Consider the following 26,264-nt stretch of genomic DNA (forward strand, 5'->3'; position numbering starts at 1 on the left):
AGAGCATTGCAGAATGTCTATGACAGTTCTTGGAAATAGGTCCTTTATATTTATGGTCAGTGTGTGGCACTGGCAGCAGACATCCATTGAATTGAAAAGTTTAACTTACATTTTTTGTCCTCCTGTTCTTAAATGCTGGTAACCCGGCCCGCCGGCCGGCCGTTGGAGACAGTTACAGGAGGAGCAGGCAGGCTGAGTTGAGCTGAGGCGGCGCCGCACATGAGATGATCCCGGGCCGGCTCCGGCTGACGTCACAGTCCACCTCTGCTCACTGCTCTCCTATTGGCTCGAATTGCAGGCAGCCCGCCCTCTAATGGTACACACAGCCCAGCCATGACGAGCCATCCTCCCTCATCCAGCCGCGGACTGACTCGGACATGATACACAGACAGTCCAGACTGACCGAGTTCGGCAGACATTCCGGGACACTGCATTGTCCCGTAATGAGGGTGACCGGGACCCGGGACAGACACCCCAAAAACGGGACTGTCCCGGGCGATCCGGGACACGTGGTCACCCTAGTTGGGGGGGGCTTTAAAGCAGACCATATTGGCTCTTATTGGTGCAGTGCACAGCACTTTAAAACTAGAGGTTTAGCCCATTGCTGCTACCAGTGCTATTTCCAGCCTTGGATCTTATAGGGCCCCTAATGCAGCAAAACCTTCCCTTTGCGCCTTCTTCTCCAACTGTTTCTATACAAAGATTGAAAGTGTCCTGATAGACTTTTTGTATTCCTAACGGTTGCTGGCATTGTATCAGATTTTAATAACTGGTTCATTCCCTTTGTGCATTCGACCATTTCTCACCTTAACAAGTCGACTACTATTCTGGAGGAAGAGGTGCCTGCTTTTAATGACCTAACTGATAAGCAATTGAAGGTCCTTTCCAGAACTCTGTTCTTGCTGGTGGTCCCGCTGTGCACTTTATTCTGGTGGTCATTTTATTTTACCAAACCATGTCTGACTAGTTGAAATCCCCTTAGAAGATCTAACAATTGCTGCCATTGACCCTCTGCTTGTGGATTGCATGAAACAGATGGCTGTGGCAATGAATTTCTGCTGTTATGGCTTACTGGAATCCTCCCCCCAATTTTCATGCATGTTGGTGCATATGCATAGACGACTACTGCCTAATGTGCTAGACTGTGGAACTTGTAAGAAGCATTTGATCCACATGGCCTTCGAAGGACAATGCATCTTCGGAATGGTCTTGAATGTTCTCCTCAAAGATGTTTATGGTCTTAAAGCACCCTTCTTTCCCAGTCGAAGAAGTCTAAGGAGCAGACTGCAAAGGTTTTTGTCTTCTCCTTTCTGGCTCAAGAAATGTCCCTTTCGCTTCTCCACTCCTTCAAATTCAGTGTCAAGACCCTCCCAAGCTTGGCATCTAGTCCACCTGCAAGGTTTTCCATTCCAAGTCTGTCAAATCCTCAGGCAAGCCTTTCTTCCTAAGATGATGTGCCCCAACTTTCCAGATGGGGGGACGTTTGTTGACCTTTGTTCATGCTTGGACATCTTGGAATCAAGATTTTTGGGTGCTGGAGGTGGCGTCCCATAGTTACAAATTCAAATTTGATCTCTGACCCTTCTTACTTTCTCTCGCAATACAGTTGTTTTACTCCAGCCTGTTTACTTTCCCAAAGCCCGTAGAGGACATTTCCCCCATCTTGGACCTTAAAGCCTTGAATGTCTATGTTGAAAATCATCAATACTGTTGGAATTCTACCAGATCTGTCATTTTCTTCCCTTCATTAGGCATACTTACTTTCTTCCTTTTTTGGACATAGAGATATGCAAGTAAGCATCTTTTATTTCTCCAGCACACCAGCACTTTCTGAAGTTTGCAGTAGGACTACTTAACAGTTTGTGTCCCTGACATTCGGCCTAATGTCGGCACCTTTTGGTGATCACAAAGATCTTAGCTTCTATATTAGTTTGTTGCACTCTTGCAGCATCCCTTTTGTAGGACACCTTGCATCGATCTCCTTTTGAGAGAACAATCGAAGAGGGCTCTGTTAGACAAAGTATCTGACTTCCAGATGTTATAGCGGTTTTATTGGTTTCTTAAACCTATATAAATTTTTGCCGAGACCGACTCCTCACTTGGAGTATCTGGGTGTTGTCCTAGACATGTTTCAGACCAGAGTGTTCCCTCCTCAGGAAAAGCTTGGATTATCCTGTCTTATGTGCAGACCCTTCAGATCAGGAGATGTTCGCCTCTGAGAGTCTTAAGGGCTGATGGTAGCCTTCTTAGAATTGATTTCCTCTGCCAAATTTGACTCCAGACCTCTGCCACGCAGCGTTTTTTCAGACTAGACTTTCTCTGGTTAGGTGATTCAAGAATCTGGCTCTGGATTCTGGGGAAGCCCATTCTTCCTATCTTTTATAGAAGATTCACACAATGGACACCAGCCTGTTGGGCTGGGGAGACATCCTGTGTATGCTGTTGGTGCAGAGGACCTAGTTGTCAGAGGAGCCTTGACTCTTGATAAACATCTTGGCACTTTGGGCATTTTGGCTGTCCCTTTAGATTTGGACTAACTTGTTGAAGCTTCAGTTCAGTTAATCCAGGTTATCTCTGACAACACCACAGCAGTTTCCTGCATCAACCATTAGGGAAAAACAGAAGTCTTGCTGCAGTACGAGTGGTAAAAAGGTCCTGGGCATAACCTAATATTCCACTTTTGTCAGCTCCTGTTTTCCATACAAATGGCAGGCAGACTTCCTCAGCTTACAGTGTCTGGACCCAGGAGAGTGATCTGTACATTTGTAGGTGTTCCAGAATCTGTGTCACAGAAGGGCAATGCTGGACTTGGACCTCCTGGCCTCCAGGTTCAACAATAAACTGGACAGTTTTGTATCAAGCCACAGGAATCCACTAGCAAAAGCAGTGGATGTTCCGGTGGCTCCATGGAATCAGTACACTGTGATCAATGCTTTCGGCCCCCAAAAATATTCTAGCCTGCTACGCATGATCGAGAGAGAGGGCTTTCTGGTAATCCTCGTTCTGGATCTGCCCAAGCAGATGTGCTATGCCTACTAGGGATGCACCGAATATTCGGCGGCCGAACATTATTCGGCCGAAAATAGAGAAAATAGCACTTTCGGTGTTTGGCCGAATAAGTCAAAAGGCCGAATAATTTTGTGCCGAACAATGTCAGCTTCCGCCCGGACCGCTCCCCTTCCTCATTGCGGCTCCCGGCTCCCTTCTCACACGCCGCCGGTGTCCTGTCCGGCCGCGAGTAGGGGGTGTGACGTCACGCGCGCGTCCCGCCCCCTGCTCCTGACTGCGGCTCCTTCACACTAGGTCCAGCGAGCGTGACACTATGTGCACGCCCCGCCCCCCTGTTCGCGGCTTTTGGCTCCGACCTGGCTGCAGTTCAGGTATGTGGAGCTGAGCACATTTGGGGGAGAATACGGTAGCTGCACAAGCATTAGTGTGCAGACTGCCATATGTTGTTGCCACTTGCCATGCTCATTACATTAGAGTGCCCTATAAAGTGCCCCTTAAAAAAAAAAAAAGAAAAAAAATGTGCCCAACAGAGTGCTCCCTTGACATAAAATGTGGCCATCAGCGTGCCCCTTATTTTATGCTAAGGGACATGCTGATGAGCATATTTTATGTTAAGGGGCACTCTGATGGGCATATTTTATGTTAAGAGCAACGCTGATTTAAATGTTTTGTTTTGCCCATCAGAGTGCCCCCTAACATAAAATGTGCCCATCAGCGTGCCCCCTAACATAAAATGTGCCCATCAGCGTGCCCCCTAACATAAAATGTGCCCATCAGAGTGCCCCCTAACATAAAATGTGCCCATCAGCGTGCCCCTTATTTTATGCTAAGGGACATGCTGATGAGCATATTTTATGTTAAGGGGCACTCTGATGAGCATATTTTATGTTAAGGGACACTCTGATGGGCATATTTTATGTTAAGGGGCACGCTAATGGGCATATTTTATGTTAAAAAATGTGAAACACCGCGTTCGGTATTCGGCCTTCGGCCAAGCATTTCATTATTATTCGGCTTCGGCCAAGAATTTCATTTCGGTGCATCCCTAATGCCTACTTGGTATGACTTCTAGCAGATGCACTGTGGGCATTGTTAGACTGTTTGGACCTACATTCCTTAATGGCCTGGCTGTTGAAGTCCTGGTTCTAAGAAACTGTGGAATCTCTGAGTCTGTGATTCCTGTGATGCTTAAGGTTGGGAATTCCTTATTCCACAGGTTCTTATCATTGTATTTGGAAGGCTTGCTTCACGTGGTGTGATTCTAGGGGCTTTACCCTGGGAATTTCTTCACGTGGTAAATCTCCCCTTCTTGCAGTTAGGTCTAAACCAGCATTTTTCACTAACAAAGGCCATGTCTGTGATTTGTCCCTTCTGTTTAGGGACCATTGGCTTCTCACTCTTTGATGAAGACCTTTGTGCAGGTTGATATGAATTTGGTTCTCTGTGCACTTTAGAAACTGCTGTTTAAACACATTAGAGACCTTCTTCTCTTTTTCCTACAAGCTTTCTTTCTTGGCACCTATCACCTCTGCAAAGCGAATGTCTGAACCAGCATCCTCATATTGCAAAGAACCCTTTTTGGTCTCGCATAGGGATAAGGTGGTAATGAGGCCCAGGATTTCCTTCTTGCCCTGGATAGCCTCTGCCTCTCACTTTAACCAGAACATTGTTCTCTGGTCCTTTTTGTCTGGCTCCAGTTCATTAGAAGGAAATATCCCTGCATTGTCTGGATGTGGTTTGGGCTGTGTGAGTGTACCTCTCAGACACTGATTCTTTCAGAAAGACTGATTTACTTTTTTTTGTAATTCTGGATAGCCCCAGTAAGGGCGCCACAGCTTCTCATTTTTTCCAACTCTAGGTGGCTCAGACAGACCTTTGTTCAAGTTTATGGTCTCAAGAATACGGTTAATCCGTTTCCTTTTAAGGACCACTCTTTTAGGTCTAAGAGCATTTTTTTGGGCTTTTTAAAATCATACAAATTATTTCCAAGATGTCTAAGCCTGCCACCTAGTCTTCTGTCCTCTTCGTATACCAATAGGACATTCTCATGCAATGCTATCTTCTGATGTAAGGTTGCTTTTAGCTGCAGGCAGTCTAGGATTTTTTGTTGTTACTGTGGACCTGTTTGTAGTTTTTGTGTTGCCCACCCCACTGCTTTTGGATGTCCTGAAGGTTAAAGACATTCTGTGTCCACAATGGATGAGGAGGAAAATAGGATTTTTGTACTCCCCATAAATTCCTTTTCTTGGAGCCAGTGAGGGGCACAGGGCCCACTCGTCTGTGTTTTTTATGATGTTCTCAGGACTGCTCTGCTAGAAAATCCAGGCATGCTGGTAGCAGTATTCTTCTTTTCCAGTGTGCAATTCTCCTGTAGGTGGCAGGATGACCCAGAAGTTCAAGGCTTCCTGTGTCCTTCAATAGGACTCCATAAAAAGGATTGTATATTCAGTACAAAAACCCCATCATTGTACCTATTACACATGGTTGCCTTTTTAGACCTTGAGTAGCCAGCTTAAGATATTAATGACAGTGTCTTGTATTGAAAAAAGTCAAGGGTTCTTTACAAAAGTTTCTGCACTTTTTTTGTTTTTTTAACTCTTCTTTTTTTATTAAGCATTTCAAAACAAATTGCATCACTTTTCTACATAGTCACCTTCCTTTGCGATGCATTTTTCCCAGAGTTGTACCAATTTTTTTAATGCTTTCATCAAAACTCCTTCTGCCCTCACAGTTTCCACCGAAAATTTAAAAGTGCAGAAACTTTTTTAAGACCTCACGTAGTTGGCTAATAGGATGAAATGGTGTGAATTTTGAAGCAATGTTTTTTTTTTTTTTTCTTCGCTAATTCTCTGTTTAGACTGATCCCATTGAATTTGTAGAGAATATATGTGAAAACATGCAACTATTTCCCAAAGAAGATTTCCTGACTGGAGACCAGCTGCTCTTTGAATACCACCCTGATGTAAGTGTTTTAGCAGAAATCACTTGACTTCTCACATAAACTTTAAAAGGTAATTTTACAATTTGCAGCTTTTATTAAGTAATATCTGGTGATCCTGCATTGAAGGTGGCTGTGTATACGCCTCCTGTTATAGGATGACATTGCTTTGTCTGCCAGTCGTTCTCCTGCTTTGTCACGCTGTCCATTTATTCTCTCAAAGGAGATTAGAAGCAGCCAGTCCAACACATATTGCACAGGAATGTTCCGCTGTTGTCATCAATAGGAAACCTGCCCTGAGAAATGACATGCAGCTAATGCTGAAGTGCATATAGAGAGAAAGTGGCTGCAGAGAGGTTGCAGGAGATCGATAGTGGTGAGAAGAAAAAAAGTATCAAAGCAGTGCTTTATAAGGGGAAAAACAAATGGCAATTGTTTAATGGTCAGTGCTTTAGGAGTTTATATATAGTTTTCAGATACTTTTAAGGAAGCAGGTGGAATTTTAAGTTTAAGAGCTCCTTCACATGGAGCCAGTCTGCTCCGTTCAGTAGGGGGTTCCTTGAGCAGGTCCCCTGCTGAATCACTGCCAAACGGGACAGCTATCAATTTTTTTTTTTTTTTTTTTACAGCTGTGCTCATTCAGTTTGTGTCCGGTGGACATGGGCGGACCTGTGATAGATCTATGTGTGGCCAGATGTAAACAGACTCTGATGCCCATGTACATTAGGCTATCTCTGATCCATCATGTTTTTTTTTTATCTCTAACATATTTAAAACAATAGTGATTTTTTTCTCCTTTGTATTGTTAGAAATCTGAATTAAATTGCATTCATTTACCTGAGCATTTGACACTTGCACAGTTAATGAACATGTCATCCAGATCATCAAACATTATTGTTGGGACCTGGGGATTAATCTGACGGGGGCATTTTTTATCTTTCTTTGTTTTTTTAACACCTTTTTTTCTTCCTGTGGGTCTGGATCTAGTCAGTGAAAATTTAACCAGATCCCTTACTTGCTACATGCTGTCCTGTGTAGCAAGATCCAAAGCCCAGGAGCTGATTGTTTCAATCTGCACCCATGCCTTGACCCTCTAGAGCAGTGATGGCAAACCTTGGCACCCCAGATGTTTTGGAACTTTATTTCCCATGATGCTTATACATTCTGCAGTGTAGTTGAGCATCATGGGAAATGTAGTTACAAAACATCTGGGGTGCCAAGGTTTGCCATGCCTGCTCTAGAGTCGCTGGTTTCCGGTGCCATTTTTAATAGTCAATGTCCCTGGGATGTTTTAAAACCACACATGAGACCTGAGTTGTTTAGAAACACTTTGAGTTTTTGTATCTTTATTTCAGTCTTAAAAGGCTAGCCCCTAAAACTTAGTGTTGGGCTCCCAGTGATAACAATTGGCTTACAGAAGTTTGCTTCAATTTTTATAGACCTTTTTACTATATTCTAGATACTCTACTTGGCATTCATGTGGCAGTTCTAGGTGATTGCTTTGCTTGCATAAAGAGAACTTTTTTCTTTTATGATAGTAGGACTATAATTTCGACTAGGTGTAACAGCACACATCAAGGAGAGGGCTGTATACAAACCTTATCTTCAGTGAATTTCTTCTGATGGCAATGGAATCAGACTGTAGAAAAAAAAACAGACAACTTCTAATATATTTCCACTTCTTGTTGCATTCAGATAATTGCAGATGCTCTTCGAGGCCTTACTCCTGATAAAGCAAATCTGTTGCTTCTTTCTCCTGCCAATGAGGGCAAGTGTGACCTGAAGGAGAAATGGTTTGGCACTCAGTACAATATTGAAGGTAACACTCTTGGAGGTCATGTTGAGAAACCTTACAACATTTCTTTTATGGACTCTATAATCCTTGGCATCTACTTGTAATGACTTTCATTATTTTATTTATAGACATCAGTGCACAGTGGAAAGATCTGTGGGCCAGCGACTTCCCATTAAATGTAGACCTCCACCTTCCAGCAGAAAACAAGTTCATCGGTTAGTGTGCAGTGAAAGAACTCCTGTTAACTTTGCAGATTAAAGAATACTAGTCCTATACCAGCTGTAGTATTTCTAGTGCAGCCCGAAAATGAAAGACATGCCATCCATTAACAAGCTCAGCTTTTTGGGCGTACTACATACGTCCAGAGAGTAAAGGGTTAAGCACAAGCTAATGGCATATGAGGACTTCAAAATGGGTGGGAAAAGACAGGAACCGCCATTTCACGATCTCCTCTGCATGGAATGAAACCAGAAACAACAATGATTTAGTCACTTCAGGGGTTAGAGCTATTATTTACTTGCTGATACAGCCAGGGAAGCATGTAAAGCCTTGTTCACATAAGGCATATTAATGCATACCCTTGTGCGTGGGCCATATTTACCCACAACAGGTGTTCTGTGGATCCCTGTGCAGGCAGTCCCACTGCTGTCAATTTGGAAGCAGTGGTTGCTCCCAATTTGAGATCCGTGGTGGTTTGTGTCCCCAAACTCACATGATGTGTATTTGGGGCTGTGCACCCACATAGATGTCACATTGGGAGCAGTGCCTATATCCATGCAGCCGCTGCATCCCAATTGACATCAGTGGGACTGCCTGCATGGGGATGTACGGCATACCTGTCCATCCCTGCATGGGTAAACCCGGCCCTCACACGGAATATCCATTAAAACACCCCTTGTGACTGAGGCCTAACCGAGCAGATCTCTGCTCAGTTAGATGCTTTATAGGGCAAGGGAGTTACTGGAGTTTAACCCTGTGTGATAGCAATAAAGTTAAATAAAAAATAAAGTGAAATAAAGTATATTGTATTGAAAAAATAAATTGCACCAACTAGGATGGGTTTTACCACGAGTGATACCGTAATAGGGGGAAATGAATCATTCCATTATTGCATCGTATCTGATGTGGGTAAGTGTACCTAATATTCACAGGATTTATAAAGAAAATAAGGGTAAAGACTTAAAAAAAAAAAAACGGGACTTTGTGACCCCCAAATGGTAATGTTATAACAATAGAAAATTGCACACAATACAATCTACAGCTCCACCCGACACTAAAAATGGCGTTGTCAATTCTAAAAAGTCAGAATTTAGAAATGACTAAACTACTAGTATAAGGTCCTGAGGGAGCCTGCGGTAACAGGAAGTGGGCGAAATGCATAGACTAGCTTCCACGGCACTCAGTATGAACTACTGTTAAGTACATTGAGCCACGACGGACCATAACCAACTGCGCATGCGCCTACCTACATTGCTCCTGGAGTATGTGTACAGTATATCCCATTAAATTCTATAGGATGGCATTGTGGAGACACAGGTAGCCCAGGAACTAGATTTATTCTGTACTTTGGGGGCCAAGGAAGGGAGCAGGGAGGATTTTTTGCAATTATTTAGCTTGAATTTTAAGATAAGGGGTCTAATTTTTGCTGTATGAGTTTTTGGTGTTATCACATGCTAAATGAGCCCTCTCTACCTTCACTGAGTTTTTTTAGAGTTGGTACACATGGACCGAATGTTGGCTGGCATTGGCAAATCAGCATTTGATCGGTGTGTTCTGGCAGGGGTTTTGTCTGGGATGCCATGGATCTATAACCATTCTTCTGGAAAAGTTACTGCTAGGTCGCATATTTTCAATTCAATTGGAGTCATCTCTAACAGACCAATAATTAATCAAGATGCTGTCTGGCAGTGACATTTATAGAATATCTCTAACTCTCAGACAGGACAAGAGGTTCCTGATGTGTATTTAATTTTATAGTTTTAGTTAATGTATACATTACACAAGGATAGAGTGGTCACCTTTTTATTGTTCGATAATGTGATTAAAATGAACGTTCCTCATTGAGTCCCTGTGCACTTGGTCTCCTTGTCCTGACAATTGCTATGATTTCAATTCTCACCCAGCCACCGACTTCACTTTGAAGACCTCCGACTGTCCAGACACAGAGTACCCAGAGAGGATTGTGAACATTGAGCAGGGCTGCTTGTGGTATAAAAAGGACAACAAGTTTAAGATACCTAAAGGTAACGCTTGAAGAATAATCCATACTACACAGAAAAATGGCTGTGGTGGGGATAGAATAACTCTGTTTTATCTCCTTTCTAGCTTATATCCGCTTTCATCTCATCTCTCCGTTGATCCAACAGTCACCAGAAAAGTAAGTACTTTGTACTCATTAATTTTTTTTTCTGCTCTGTCTATTCTGTAAAGGGTGCTCTTAAGTAGTAAAAACTCCTCTTGCTTTCTGATAATAAGAAAAATGTATATTACGTAAAGAATATTTTGGTTTATGCTATTATTTTAAACAGAAGGCTATTTTTTTTTTTTTCCCCCCCTACAACATTATCTTAACTCCAGCTGGAATATTTTTATTTTCTACTTTAAAGCTTAACTTTACTATTTGGGGCCCCAAGAGCTCTTGTCATAATGTTCGTGTGCACAGCATATTTACAAATTATTGCAGACTTGCCTCCCAGAGTGCCCTCCTCCTAGCGATGCAACATTGGTGGTCACTTTTTGTCGCTTTGTCATCACTGCTGCAATCTTCTTCAGTTCTGCTCCTATGTCTGGAGTCTTCCTTCATGTTTTTTTTTTTGCTGGCCACAAATGATGTAACTTCCGTGGATGTGCACAGGGGTTTTGGGGATCAGTAAAATGCTGAAACTGTACACTGAGCTGCACATAAGTGGCTGTACTATAAAAGACTACCTGCTAGCAATTTTTCACAGATAAGCTACAGTACTGGACCACCCACCATACATTTACTGCAGCAGGGCGGCCGCTCCTGGTCTGGGGCGCGTGCTGCGGAAGCCCAGCAGCGGGTACCGCGGACTCAATGTTTGCAGACACCTGCCGATGACACAGGCAGAACGACAATCTGCCAATGTAAACAAAGCAGATTGTCATTCTGTCAGTGGGGAATGCTTTGATCCTGTGTTTCTGCAAAGCAGTAACACAGGCATTTGCCTTCCCCTAGTCAAAGCACCACACAGTGAGTAACCACTAGCTAGGCACACAGTTAACCCCTTGATTGCCCCGTTAACCCCTTCCAAGGCAGTGTCGTACAGTGACAGTGCAAATCTTTTAGCACTGAATCACTGTATTAGTGTCTCTGGTCTCCAAAAAGTGTCAAAATTGTCAGTGTCCAATTTGTCCGCCATAATATCTCAGTCCCGCTAAAGGTCGCTAAGCACCGCCATTACTAGTTCAAAATAAATAAATAAAAATATCCTATAGTTTGTGCAAAAGTTATAGCATCTACAAAGATTTTATTTGGGTACAGTGTCGCACGATTGCTCAATTTGTCAGTTAAAGTAACGCAGTACCGTATCGCAAAAAATGACTAGGTCATGAAAGGGGTAAAATCTTATGGAACTCAAGTGGTTAGAAACTTGCAGTCAATGACAGTCAGGACTGTCTTTTTTTTCTTTTTCATTCTTCTTTTTAAAATCAAGTTTCATTCAGGTATTGCACTAGAACACCACCTGCAATAAAAGGGATACACTGAAAATAATTTAGGTCATTCCTTCTATCCCATCTAACAATACCTGTGTATAGAGGCTTCTGTATGCTTTGTATTGTCCCTCTCTCCTGTCACAACGGTCTAGCAATTTCTCAACAGCAGCTGTGAAATCCTTGTTTAAAAAGTCACTTTACCTTCAGAGGTATGATTTAGTCTCAGTTCACACTAGCGCAGCTTTAAAGTCATCTGACTTTGAAGCCACGCCGCAAAACGGGACTCCATCACGACTTGCAAATGACTTGTTTAACAGAAATCCATGCAGGTTGTTCTGAAGTGGCCCCTAAGTAGTGCAGGAACCTTTTTCTAAGTTGAAACGACTTGAGCATATCATCTGTTTGCAGTTTCAAAACAAGGGTTTTGTAATACGGAAAATTATATGCAAAAAAGATGGAGGGTGAAGAAAGCAGCGTCTGTGCAGTGAGGCCCTGCTGATACTGCCCTCCTATATGAACAGGGTGGACAGAGAGCAGCCCAGCTAATAAGACATTCGACTGGCTGACTGCACCGCCCTACACACACCATACTTTACTGGAGCTTACAGACTTGAGCAGATTAAGAGGATAGAGCCCCAATCAAGACTTCAGTATTTTCCCTGAGGGGGAATCTGGTTTAATCCCCTGACAAATGTTTTACAGTTGTTTTGTCTCCGGTTTGAACCCCCCCCCCCCCCCGGCAGGCAAAGCAATACAGCTTGGAGAGAACCGATTCAATAACAAATGAGCAGCAGCTCGCTGATGCCATCTCTCTGCTTCCTATTTCATCAAGCAAATTCCATTTGACAAGCTTCTCTTCTGCAGCTGTGATCCTACTCCCAGCTGCCACTGTGCTTGTCTCACTGTCATTGTGCTGCTCTAGGTCAGGTGTCCTGTGGCCCCGAAGATGCGCAGCGACAGTGTGAGACCACCTTGCTGTGCGTTGTCTTCCCCGTGCCGGTCTAGAGGACTGGTCCAGTGCCATTCTCAAAGTCAGGGGCATGCATGTGAAAGGAGGTGGGTTGCAGGACTTGGCTGTGCCTTCTGGCAGGTCGTCTTGGATTACGAGACTGCCAAAACAAAATGAACCGTTCAAAAAATAATGTAGTACAGTAACAATCACATAGGTCAATGTAGGGAATCGCTATTTACAGAGCTGCTAAGTGATGGTTGACACATAACGGAGGCCAGGCAGCGTCATTGTAACAACATCTGGAGCCAATCAGCGCTCCCTGAAAACAACCAAAGTGGCCGTCAATGGGCCATGAGAATTCCCCTGATACTCTGGGAGATAAGAACAAGGAGGGAAAAGAAAGAGAAGGGGATGAGAAAAGGAATTTTGATTTACCGGTATATTCTGTTTCCTGGCGTACAGTACAGAACACAGGTCTGTCCCTCCCCTCTGTTCCTGTGCTCTCCCAAGTGCTTACTACAAATCGGAGCCTAGCTAGGATGAAAGGGGTTATTAATGGGAATGTCCCTGCTGCAAACCTTTTTCCTGATCTCTAATCACCTGAAGGCTGTTGCATAACCCTGTCATAATATATAAAAGCCTCTGTCCTGTATAGAAAACAGATTTTACTAGTAAGCCAAAATCCTATTTTTTTTTTAAATGATTTTTAGAGCAGTCATGTGACTACTGTAGTTCTACACAATGCACTGCACACAAGGGTGGTGGGTATGGTTGAGCTTCAGCATCCGGCCATGTAACCTGGCTTATTGGGTGCTCAAAGGAATAGCTTTTTACAGCAGGACAGGAACTGCTGTCAATCATTGCATATAGGGATATAGGTAGAAGATTGACATCATAAAAAGACAATGAGGCTGTGGACACGACATCCTGTTGTTCCCTATGCATAGGTGAGTGTCTGGTAATGCTAACAATGTGTAAACTACACAAGATATGCTGCATGGGGGAGCATACAGACGGGAGCACTAGGTATTTACTATCAACTGGCATTGCCAGTAATATGAAGGATGGAATTGTGACATTGAAGATTTTTAAGTGCAACCTGTTCATGTTTGATTGAAGCATACTAATAATAAGGAGATAACATGATAACCCAAGGCTGTCCATGATCTTTCTACTTTGGAAAAAATTAAATGGAATAGAAGAAGATCATCAATGTAACAGGGAATAATCCAGCTATAAAGTGAAGCAATGTGCAAATGTTGTGCTACATATTGATTACCACCTAACTCTGTGTTCTCTTTTCTCTGACATACATTTCTTTATAATTATTGCAGACCTATGTAAAAATCTGTATCTTTAGTGGCTCCAAAAGCATTGATTCCTTGATATTCGCTGACAGTCTTCTACCCTGTTTTGCTGTTTCAGCTTGGTTCTGTTTGACATTTTTGTCAATATTCTGGCTCACACACTGGCAGAACCGGCCTATGAAGCAGATGTCGCTCAGCTCGAATATAAACTGGTGGCTGGAGAACATGGCCTAGTCATCAAAGTGAAGGGGTTCAACCACAAGCTTGCAGTGAGTATGAATATCCTAAACTTACAATGATTCTTTCAGAGGAGAGATAAGCTAATGACATGTAAAACTCTACCGTGGCATCCTTGGGGTATATTTAAACGCCAAATCTAGCTAGTCAGGACGAGGGCATGGACATGTCCTGAGTATGAGCCGATCAGCATGTCATGTGACTGGCTCATAAGCAGCATTACTGGAGAGCAAAGCACTTTACTATTAAGAGTTCTGATGAATACTGTGAGGGGACTGCATCTCCTTCCCCTCCTTTTTTTTTTTTTTTTTCTTTCCAATTGGGCAATGTTCCCAGCTGACAGCTGGGCGATGTATTTCTGATTAATCTCATACAAGCAAAGGCTTTTACTGTAAACACTGTTTTTAATTTGGCAGCTGAGCACTGTTATTACCAACCATCATTAAATGTCCCACCTATCTCCTCGGCTGGGACCTGATGATGCAGCACAATTAGAGGAGCCATGCACGCTGAACTTTCTCTTCCATGTTTCCCTCCTATTGTGCTCTGCAGGTCTACAGCTGCTGTAGTTCTATTGTTCCAGCACTAGATGTCCTCAGTGTACCCCCTGCAGTAGAGGCAGCGTGATGGTGAGCTCACTTTACCATTCTGCTTCCTCCTCGCTGACTGGTTCACTCAGCTTCTGACAGTTTACAGTAGTGATCGACCGTCCGACATCGGTTTTTCGTTGCTGATACCAATGTTTTGGCCAATACATATCAGTATCGGCCCATATTTTCGTACATTTAATTTTTTTTTTTTTTTTTTCTATCACTTGACAGGTATTCTTGTGAAGGGATCTGGGGGTCTTTTAGACCCCCAAACCCCTCTTCTGCACTTAAAAGCATTCAAAACGCCAAGTTTGGCTGTTTTGAACGCTGTCGATTTTTTTAAATCTGGTGCCGAGTTCCTGGAAGTGATGTCATGACATGACTTCCGGGTTTTTGCATGGAGACCCGATCAGAGCCGAATGCGGCTTTGATCGGGTCTTCACCGGCTGTGCAGGCTGGTAGTCCGGGTATCCCGGTGGGATGGGAGACCCGGGGCGAGCCGCGGAAGCGGTAAAGGGGGGGGGGGCTCCTTGTAATGACAGCTGAGCGGCTTCTCGGCCGCATTGGTTGTCATTACAAGACAGCCGACCATCGACTATGGACGCTGGTACCGAGGTGATGCCTCTAGCTGCAGGCATCACTCTGGTGCAAGCACTTTCCGAAATATCGGCAACCTTGGTGGCCGATTCCGTTATATCGGGGAAAGTGCAGATAATCGGTCAATCTCTAGTTTACAGCAACACAGTGCTAACAGCAAATACATTCTTCAAGCAATAAAAAAACCTGAAAACAAAAATGTAATCTATTGCAGCTTACCCAAACCTCATATGGGGTGGCTCCATTGTTTTTTTTTTTTTTTATTTGTTTTTTTTTCATCTGGCCAGTAACACACTTCCTGTTTTATGGGCCATACACACTATAAGATTTTCTGAAGACTTTTTCCTTTTAGACTTACCAAAACCATATAATATGAGGTCAAACCTAAACACTTTCATTTTGTATGCAATCTGGCAGGCAAGGAAATCTACCAACAAAAGTTGGATAGTGTGTATCCAGCTTTAAGGTGGCTCCACTCTGGAAGAAGAAGCAACGGAGACATCTTTGGATGGCAGCATTGTCAGTCTAGGGAGAGGGTAGTGTTAGATGCATTAGCAGATTTACATCTGAAGTCCAAGTACACTCCTTAAACAGTTAGTTATAGCAAATGTTTATTATTCCTTTTGGGATAAAGGTTTAAATAAATCAATAACGCTGACCATTGTAAGCACCCCTGTGAGTGGTACATGGTTTGTCTCAACATTCTGCCACTTTTGCTAGACAACTTGGTCTGTTGAAAAATAAGACTTACTAGCATTAAAGCGATGACATTTCACCAGCACATTGTTATCAACATATTACCTCATTTATTAGTGCAATGTCACATTAGTGAAATAAGCCAAGGCTTCGGGGCTAACCAACACCCTAACATCCAGGAAGGGAATATCAGTGTGCGTTCTCTCTGGATTAAAGCTAATACCTTCCACAATGGAATTCAAGAAAGTAACCATGTCCTGTATCCTCCCTAGGGCCTATTCTGTTGACAAAAATGTCATCGGTGAACTCTGTCCACAGTTTCACATTGGTAAAGTGCTTGGAGGGGAAAATATGCATCTCCCCTCTATATAGTCCACATAAAGGTTGGTGTAGGCGGGAGCTGCTATGGCAGTTCCCTGGCAGGAAAAACAGGTGAAAATGAAAACAAATGCAACCACCACATCTAAGAACTGGTAAACTGCAATATAGTAAATGTTTGTTTTTGGGCCTAATCGTGCTTTTACTCTGCTGGCTGCCTGGACCTCTGCTAAATGCATCCCTAACAGGCACTGTGAGTAGGTGGTATTTACCACTGGTATCTGTGAAGGCACCTGAAGTGCTTAGGCTTGGTGCTCGACATGGGAGATAAAGAAATTGCTCCTGCAGGAGAAATGCCTGTCTCTCTGAGCTGTATTTTAGTCCCTGAGGGTGTTGGAAGGTTCCTTAATCCGGGTATGTGCTGGGAAAGACCGTAGCCACCTTCAATGCGGTCTCCTATGCCCAGTTTCTTCCAGAGTTCTGCAGCTCTATACCTTTAGGAGTCCTTGGATCAACCAATACATCCCTGAGCTATTCAACATCATTCTGTTCGTTTGTAAGGCTGCTTACCTGGTTATCTCTTCATACATTTACTAAATCTCCCAGGGAGATGTTCACGCCTCTGTGGATGCCAGTTTTGGGTGGAAGGCCTTTCAGGTGGCATTCTAGGAGGGTTCCCCCTGTTCTGTTTTTTTGCAGTTTGGGCATTTTGGCCTTGTCACTGTGTTGCCCACCCCTCATGTTCAATACTTTGCTACATCACAAGTATTCATGAATATCTAGAAGTCCTCTTTGTCCTGTAATATAAAGTACATTTTAAGAAATTATAATTTTTGGTTTACCTGTAAAATAGTTTTCTTGGAGTACATCACAGGATACAGAGATCCCTTCGCTCTTATCTGTGTTCCTCATTGCTTGCAAAACTGAGGCTTAGGTGAGCTGAGTGGGGATTCCTGGGTGGGTATTTTATTTCTGCCTGTTTTGGCCATTATGTGTTCACCCGAAGGTGGCTGCCTAACCTAAGTAGTCATGAATATCGGAAGTTGTTGAATGTATTCCAAGAAATTACTGGGCTTTACTGTGCTCTCTTCCATACCTTTCAGTATTAGGCCTCATGCTCACTGGACATTTTTACAGCTGCTGTTTTTGGCTTCAGACGTTTTTTTTTCTGCAGCCAGTATCCTCTCCAGCATTTTTTTGAAGGGACGTTTTGTGGCTGGAAAAAAACCCCAGAACTAGTGGGTTTTGAGAGGAGTTTTTCAGCTTTAAAAACTCTTTAACTCTGATAAAAGCTGGAATGGAATATGCCAAAAAACGCTGAAAAACGTGGCTATTCTGTGTTTATCAACGTTTTTGAGCCATAAGCTTTTGTGGGAGTATAGTTTTTGCTAAAATAAAAAAAGCTAAAATATGCTAAAGCTAAAAAAACCCCCTGAAAAATGCTACGGCAAAAAATTCCATCTACAGCTACAGCTTTCTACTGGTGTTTTGATAACGTCCAATGTGCATGAGACTTAATATCATTTATTTCCTGAGCATTCAAATTAAGAAATAATATCTGTTATGTGTTTTTTGTTCCCCTTTGCGTAGCTTCTATTTGAATTGATCATTGACCACCTGGCAGACTTCATAGCTTCTCCTGACGTATTTGAGATGATCACACAACAGCTGAAAAAGACCTACTTCAATCTCCTTATAAAACCAGAGAAACTGGGCAAGTGAGTGTTTACTGTGCATTTCCCAAGTTTAAAACATCTCTGTCCTTTTAATATTAGCAATATGGTTAATAGTATATATAGTACTACTTTTACATCATAATACAGTTTTGATTTTACTTTGTTGCTTTTGATCGATATAACCAAAGTGAAGGTCAATTTCTCTATCGTCGATTGAGAGACGCAGCTCTCATACTTCTTAGCCATTGGGTTATGCTACCCCCTGCAGGAGTAGTACTAAGCAGGAAAAAAAAAAAAAGCAATTCACCACGCCCACGGGGCTGTCCCTATAGGCATAAGCCCACACACCCTGCTACAGCAAAACAGTTTGTTTCTGCCTATTGAAGGAGTAGGACCTAGGTTTCATGCTGGAACTTCGGTATCAGTTTTTTTTTTTTTTTTTTTAATTCTTTGAAGAATATTTTGTTTTATTTATCTTTACTCACTTTGCTAGTTTAGTGTTCAGGGGGATCCTCCTGGTGATCTACAAGCAATGCCGGCTGAGGTTTCGCACTGAATAATCTAGAGCCTTAAGCTCTCCCAGCCTGGCCTACGAGCGTGAGCAAGTTATAGTCCCGCACTAGGCCTCTCCACGACGGAGCCCCTTTTTGTATGTTAACAAGCCTGCGAGTGGGTGTCTTGCTGGGATGCGACGACCTGGAATGCCCTGAGTCGCAGTGTACCCCTTGGCTAGCAGCACCCCCACTCCGGGTGGGAGGTGGTTTGTTAAGAGCGGAGCCCACCCGGTCCATAGTATGGTGAGCAAATGCGGCCCCCTTGTCCCCTGGTGGTCTTGGGGGCGGGGGGGGGGCGTGGGCCCTCTCCTGGGGATAATGGGACCTGGACTTCCTTAAGATCCCTCTGGCCTGTCAGGCTACCCGGCCCTGTGCCCTGGGGGGGGGGGGGGGTGTAAATGGTACCTTTTTCCTGCTGGGTCTGGTTGTAGATCCCTTGTGGCCTTCATATTAGGGGTCCCTGACCGCATGGCACGCATTGGGCGCCGCCATCCTTAGTGTGGGCAATAGAACTGTTTTTCCCATTGACTTGTATGGGGCAACCATTTTCCCTGTGTTTCCCATAGACTTGCATTGGCATCCATTTTTGTGTAGCCCTATGGAGCTACACAGGCAGCGTGACCTTTAACATACCAGGCTGATGTGATTTCCTGGGACTCTCACTTTCCTGCTGCGGATCAATTCAGGAAGTTTTCTCTGAAGGTGGTTAAGTACTGGGGTCTTTGTGGGCATATCCCTGCTCACTCTATCTGTATATATTTAAGGAGGACTCCACAGGCTGCGGTGATCGGCGGTGGGGACCGCGATCGGTGCTTTTAAAGTGACAGTACTCCTTTTTTTTCCTGTGCATTACTATAGAGTCCCAGGTGGTGACTTCACCCTCATACCCCCTTAGTGCGACTACCGGACCTTCCGGATCGCAGTCGCTGGCTGCGATTTCAGCAACACTGGAAAGCCTAGCGACCAAGGTCGATTTTCGTAATGAAAAAGGTTACTAGCCGCAACCTGCCGCTGCCTTCACCATCATTGGTGGGGTCCTCTGATTCAGAGACTGATATGATCGCCACGGACGCCCCTCTACCTGAGAAGTCGCTGTCCTCGTAATTCGATGGCGAAGAGGACCTGTCCTTTTCAGCTGCAGCGCGGGAACTCTACTAGGTGGAAGCCCTGATTGTTTCAGTAAGGGAAACTTTGAAAATGGCTGGTTAGCCCACGCCGGCAGGGACACGGGTGTCTTTTGGCTCCCGCAAGACCCAAAAATCGAGCAAGGTTTTTCTTTGTCCCAAGAATTTTCATGATATTGTTAATGACCAATGGTGGCGCATCACGCACGTGCTAGTAGTGCCTAAGCGCTTTAACGCCGTTATCCCTTTGCTGAGATGGTTTCCAACCCTTGGACGGTACCGCCTAAGGTGGATCATCCTGTTTCCAGGTTGAACGAATCTACTATAGTGCCTGTGAAAGACTCCCCAGTTTTTCCAGATCCGGTGGACAGGCGGGTGGAATCCCTTTCCTGCAATCTTCATGTGTTGGCGGGTTCTATCCTGAAACCGTTTTTTGTGTCTGTTTTGGTGTCACACGGTTACGGAATCGGTGAAGGTTCTGAAAGGGAACTTGGATCCTGACATGGTTCCCCCGGAGCTGATGGAACTTATGAACCAGATGGCCCAGGCCCTGTGTTCCTGTGTGATGCGTCCTTGGATCCCGCCCCTAAGTTTTGGCCTTAACAACAACGCTCTGACAAGATGTGGATGTTGGCCATGGCAAATGAACTTGAGAAATGCTGAGCGTACAGAATGGAAAACCGTCTGAGGTATTTTCATAAGGAGTGCTTGTAACAAGTACAAGAGTCTGGGCATCATGTACATTGCAGCAGCCAAACCAAGATGGGGCCAGGGAGTCCCATTTCGTAAGTTCGGCAGTAAGCATTGACAGGAGACGCTTAAAATTGAAAAAAATAATATTATTCAAATTTGCCAACGTTTTGGTCCCCAAGTACTTAATTGAGCAAGTAGCCCATTTAAACAGGGAAAAAAGGGCGCAGGCCCACCATGGTAGAGTCCGATAAGGAAACCTTTAATGCCTCCAATTTTTGAAGATTGTCCTTAGGCGCTGAATGCTTGTTTTGGGTCGGTGAGTCAAAATGTTGAAGTCCAAGGCAGCCAGGCAATTACATTTTCATAAGGAGTTGAGGAATGGTATCCTCCGTATTCCTGCCAGTACTGGTTTTATTTAAAAATGCATTCCTCAACCTCAGAGCATTTTTTCTGTTTCATTCCATTATCATCACTAAGCTTTGTAAGAGGTGAGACAAATTAATTTCAGGAATGGGCTGTACAAAAAATGGAGGAGTACTGTCGTGGTGGAGCATCCACTTGTCAGGCTAGAACTCAGTTTTTTTCCTCAGAACAAATTCCCATAACCTTTCAGAATTTTCAAGTAACAATGTTGATTGACCATTGTACCATGTCATATGAACTCGTAGTGAACTATCCCCTTGTAATCAAAAAAACACACTATCACGAGCGTACGAGGGTTCGCACTCTGTCCACATTTGCAGCTGTCCTTTGTGGCTTTCCACTTCTGGCGTCATTGTGGAGATCTTCCCTCTCCTTTTTAAACTGCTTATGCTATTCAAAAACACTTAATATCTTCATGGAATGTTCACCATATCCCGTTGCAACAGAGCAAAAGTTTAACTCGTGCTTTTGCCAATTATCGCGCAAAATGTTATGTTAATCCACTGCTTCGATTACTGTCACTCATTTACCGCCAATAGCGTAATGCACACCCGTGTTATTTTGTTCTACTAATCTGTAAAGACTGCGTCAACTGGTCTGCGACCCAGGCGAGTGCAAGTTGGAACATGTCAGAACACGCTTAAGTGCGAATGGCTTAGTGGCCCAGCACGTGCTACAATGTGTGCATTCCACGAATTAAATTGTCACACCTTGTTGGTATAATATATTGTGTATACTGTAGATAGAGGATACTTTCATCGTTGGCATTTTCCACTAAGCACTACTATTTTATCTATAAAAGCAACTGCATACTGGATCAGTAGCAGTTTGTCTGCCAGCTTATCTGTTTTGTGCAAGTGGTTGTAGCTTGTCTTGTGTTCTGTATTTTCAGAGACGTTCGCCTCATCATCCTGGAACATAATCGCTGGTCTATGATTGAGAAATACAGGACCATTCTAGAGGGTGTGAGCTTGGAGCAACTGAACTCTTTCGTAGACCAGTTCAAGTCTCGTCTTTATGTGGAGGGCTTGGTACAGGGCAACTTCACCAGTAAGGTAGGCGAAACAATAAATGATGTATTAAAAATGTGGCACTTCCCCCCCCCCCCCCCCCCCCCCCAAGCAATTTTTTTAAAAAAATTAAGAGTTAGGTCAATGGTTTAACAACTGCATTTGCAATATTATTTGGTTTGATTTTTTTGATAATTTGCATGTTTTTGTTTCTTTCTCTTCAGGAGTCCGCAGAGTTCCAGAACTATGTCATAAGGTGAGACTATAAATGTTATAAATGTGTGCTTAAAGGGAACCCTAGGGATGAACTGTAGAGCCTGCCATTGTTGATTCTATAAATACTAGTGCTTAGCGGTAGCCAGGCAATTAAAGGTCAGCTGTTGCAGACTTTGTATTTGTCCTAGTATAGCAGGGGTAATGAATTAAAATTCAAGGAGGTCCGGTCGCTAAAATTTTCTTTGGGCCGAGGTCCGGATCTGAAGTCTGTGCTATGACTCAGAAAGATGGGCAAAACAAAACGTGTTCATCAGCGTTGTTCTTAACATAAAATATGCCCATTTGAGTGCCCCTTAACATAAAATGTGTCCGAGAGCGTGACCCTTAGCATAAAATTTGCCCATCAGCGTGACCCTTAACATAAAATAAGGGGCACGCTGATGGGCACATTTTATGTTAGGGGGCACTCTGATGGGCACATTTTATGTTAGGGGGCACGCTGATGGGCACATTTTATGTTAGGGGGCACTCTGATGGGCACATTTTATGTTAGGGGGCATTCTGATGGGCACATTTTATGTTAGGGGGCACTCTAATGGGCACATTTTGTTAGGGGGCACGCTGATGGGCAAAACAAAACGTGTAAATCAGCGTTGCTCTTAACATAAAATATGCCTATTAGAGTGCCCCTTAACATAAAAAATGCCCATCACTGTGCCCCATAGCATAAATATGTCCATCAGAGTGTACCACAGCATATATATGCACATCAGCATGCCCCTTAACATAAAATATGCCCATCAGTGTGTACTACAGCATAAATATGCACATCAGCATGCCCCTTAACATAAAATATGCCCATCAGTGTGTACTACAGCATAAATATGCACATCAGCATGCCCCTTAACATAAAATATGCCCATCAGCATGACCCTTAACATAAAATAAGGGGCAAGCTGATGGGCACACTTTATGTTAGGGGCACTCTGATGGGCAGAACAAAATGTGCCCACCAGCGTGACCCTTAACATAAAATATGCCCATCAGCGTGCCCCTTAGCATTATATTTGCCCATCAGCGTGACCCTTAACATAAAATAAGGGGCACGCTGATGGGCATATTTTATGTTAAGGGTCACGCTGATGGGCACATTTTATGTTAGGGGCACTCTGATGGGCAGAACAAAATGTGCCCACCAGCGTGACCCTTAACATAAAATATGCCCATCAGCGTGCCCCTTAGCATAACATTTGCCCATCAGCGTGACCCTTAACATAAAATAAGGGGCACGCTGATGGGCATATTTTATGTTAAGGGTCATGCTGATGGGCACATTTTATGTTAGGGGGCACCCTGATGGGCATATTTTATGATGGTGGGATCGCTGATGGGCAAAAGAAAACGTGTAAATCAGCGTTGCTCTTAACATAAAATATGCCCATTAGAGTTCCCCATAGCATAAATATGTCCATCAGAGTGCCCCTTAACATAAAATATGCCCATCAGTGTGTACCACAGCATAAATATGCACATCAGAGTGCCCCTTAACATAAAATATTCCCATCAGCGTGACCATTAACATAAAATAAGGGGCACTCTGATGGGCACATTTTATGTTAGGGGGCATTCTGATGGGCAAAACAAAACGTGTAAATCAGCGTTGCGCTCAACATAAAATATGCCCATTAGCGTGCCCCTTAACATAAAATATGCCCATTAGCGTGCCCCTTAACATAAAATATGCCCATTAGCCTGCCCCTTAACATAAAATATGCCCATCAGCGTGTCCCTTAGCATAAAATATGGGGCACATTTTATGTCAAGGGAGTACTCTGATGGGCATATTTTGTTTCTTTTATGGGGCACTCTAATGAGCACAACAAAATATGCCACTTGTCTGCACACTTGTTAAAGCTTGAGAGGTTTTTTTTTAAATGCAGATATTCCCCTCTAAAAATGTGCTCCACATACCTGGAGCCAGGAGCTGTCCAAAAGCCGCGAACAGGGGGGCGGGGCGTGCACATAGTGTCACACCCTAGCTCGCTGCCCTGCTTAGAGGGAGCCGCAGTCAGGAGCAGGGGGCGGGACGCGCGAGTGACGTCACGCCCCTACTCGCGGCCCGACAGGACACCGCAATGTCTATCAGTCAGGAGCAGGGGGCAGGGCGCGCGCGTGACGTCACGCCCCTACTCGCGGCTCGCGGCCTGACAGGACACCGGCTGCAAGTGAGCCGGGAGCCGCAGTGAGGAGGGGGCAGAATACAGGTGGCGGTCCGGGCGGAAGCATCGCGCGGGCCGCCAATGGACCGCGGGCCGCCATTTAGTGACCGCTGTAGTATAGGTTTCCTTTATACACTGCTCAAAAAAATTAAAGGAACACTTTGAAAACACATCAGATCTCAATGGGGAAAAATATGCTGGATATCTATACTGATATGGACTGGATAATGTGTTAGGAACGAAAATCAAAGTGAAAAAATGATGCAGCAGGCTAGTCCATTTTGCTGAAATTTCATTGCAGCAACTCAAAATGGTACTTAGTAGTTTGTATTGCCCCCACGTGCTTGTATGCATGCCTGATGAATGTCGGGACATGCGCCTAATGAGACGACAGATGGTGCCCTGGGGTATTTCCTCCCAGATCTGGACCAGGGCATTACTGAGCTCCTTAACAGGTCGAGCTGCAACCTGGCAGTGTCAGATTGACCAAAACATAATGTCCCAGAGGTGTTTTATTGGATTTGGGTCAGGTGAGTGTGGGGACCATTCAATCCTTCAGCCAGGAACTGGCTGCATACTTTCACCACATGAGGCCGGGCATTGTCGTGCACCAGGAGGAACCCAGGACCCACTGCACCAGTAGAGGGTCTGACAATCGGTCCAAGGATTTCAGCCCAATACCTAATGGCAGGCAGGGTGCCATTGTCTAGAAACATAGAAACATAGAATGTGTCGGCAGATAAGAACCATTTGGCCCATCTAGTCTGCCCAATATATCTGAATCCTATGAATAGTCCCTGGCCCTATCTTATATGAAGGATAGCCTTATGGCTATCCCATGCATGCTTAAACTCCTTCACTGTATTTGCAGCTACCACTTCTGCAGGAAGGTTATTCCATGCATCCACTACTCTCTCTCAGTAAAGTAATACTTCCTCATATTACTTTTAAACCTTTGCCCCTCTAATTTAAAACTGTGTCCTCTTGTGGTAGTTTTTCTTCTTTTAAATATGCTCTCTTCCTTTACCGAGTTGATTCCCTTTATGTATTTAAAAGTTTCTATCATATCCCCTCTGTCTAGCCTCTAGAGATCTGTGCCTCCCTTCATGGATATGCCTCCCCAGACCATCACTGACCTACCACCAAAACCGGTCCTGCTGAACAATGTTGCAGGCAGCATAACGTTCTCCAGACCCTTTCACATCTGTCACAGGCTCAGGGTGAACCTGCTCTCATCTGTGAAAAGCACAGGACGCCAGTGGCAGACCTGCCAATTCTAGTGTTCAGTGGCAAATGCCAATCAAGCTTTACGGTGCCGGGCAGTGAGCACATGGCCCACTAGAGGACTTCATGCCACCCTCCTAAAGTCTGTTTCTGATTGTTTGGTTAGAGACATTCACAACAGTGGCCAGCTTGCCGTCTTTTTGTAGGGCTCTGGCAGTGCTCTTGTTGCACTTGCACAAAGGGTCTTGTTGCTCCTTGCACAAAGGAGCAGATACTGGTCCTGCTGATTGGTTAAGGACCTTCTTTGGAGGTCTTTGTTTTGGAGGTAATCTCCTTGTTGCCCATCTAGTGAACCTGTTGTTAATTTTATTAACACCAAAGCAGCTGAAACTGAATACAACCCCCTCTGCTACTTAATTGACCAGATCAGTATCCCAGGAGTTTAATTGACTTTATGCTATACTCTGATTAAAAAGTGTTCCTTGAATTTTTTTGAGCAGTGTATGTTGCATCTGTAAGAAGATTGGAAGAAACTCTTCTACATAAATTAACATAATCTTTGTTCCTTTGGCGCATGGAGATTTACCCTCCTTGTTTTATCCTGTGGCGTTCTGACCAATCAGGCCTGAAGGATCTTTGTGAGTGGGTATCCCATTTATTAGAAACCGCCAAAAACATACTCACAAATATGGGATGATAACAAGCATCAAGAATCCAAATCTCCAGTGTTGGGGATAGCCCCGCTCCACTGTTGGAAAGCTTACTCGTTTCGGGAGATGCACTCCATTCCTCAGAGCTGATCCAACTGAATGAAACCACCGTATTTATACACTATTTCAGACCTAGGGTGCCTCCCATCCAACAGCTGCACTAGGCAGGGCAACTTAACCTCAAGGTCTTGGAAGAGTAAAGCTGGATTCACACTATACAACTTTTTTTGGTTGATTTCCTTTAGATTTACCTTCAACTATGTAGTGCAAGGGCCTGCCTGATTGCATACAAATGGAAAGT

General features: G+C 44.0%; 1 protein-coding gene across 1 annotated transcript in view; it reads left to right on the forward strand.

Moving 5' to 3' along the window:
- The window catches only part of NRDC (nardilysin convertase), an 88,905-nt gene that overhangs the window by 26,252 nt on the left and 36,389 nt on the right, over positions 1 to 26,264 (forward strand). The window contains exons 15-23 of the mRNA XM_082265914.1: positions 5,867 to 5,971; positions 7,643 to 7,766; positions 7,871 to 7,957; positions 9,866 to 9,985; positions 10,068 to 10,119; positions 13,795 to 13,945; positions 17,705 to 17,832; positions 21,477 to 21,639; positions 21,819 to 21,850. Coding sequence (XP_082122040.1) covers positions 5,867 to 5,971; positions 7,643 to 7,766; positions 7,871 to 7,957; positions 9,866 to 9,985; positions 10,068 to 10,119; positions 13,795 to 13,945; positions 17,705 to 17,832; positions 21,477 to 21,639; positions 21,819 to 21,850 — 962 coding nt within the window. The remainder of the gene's footprint in view (positions 1 to 5,866; positions 5,972 to 7,642; positions 7,767 to 7,870; positions 7,958 to 9,865; positions 9,986 to 10,067; positions 10,120 to 13,794; positions 13,946 to 17,704; positions 17,833 to 21,476; positions 21,640 to 21,818; positions 21,851 to 26,264) is intronic.

Source organism: Pelophylax lessonae (genome assembly GCF_965119305.1).
Source record: "Pelophylax lessonae genome assembly, chromosome: 8".
In the NCBI taxonomy this organism is placed as follows: domain Eukaryota; kingdom Metazoa; phylum Chordata; class Amphibia; order Anura; family Ranidae; genus Pelophylax; species Pelophylax lessonae.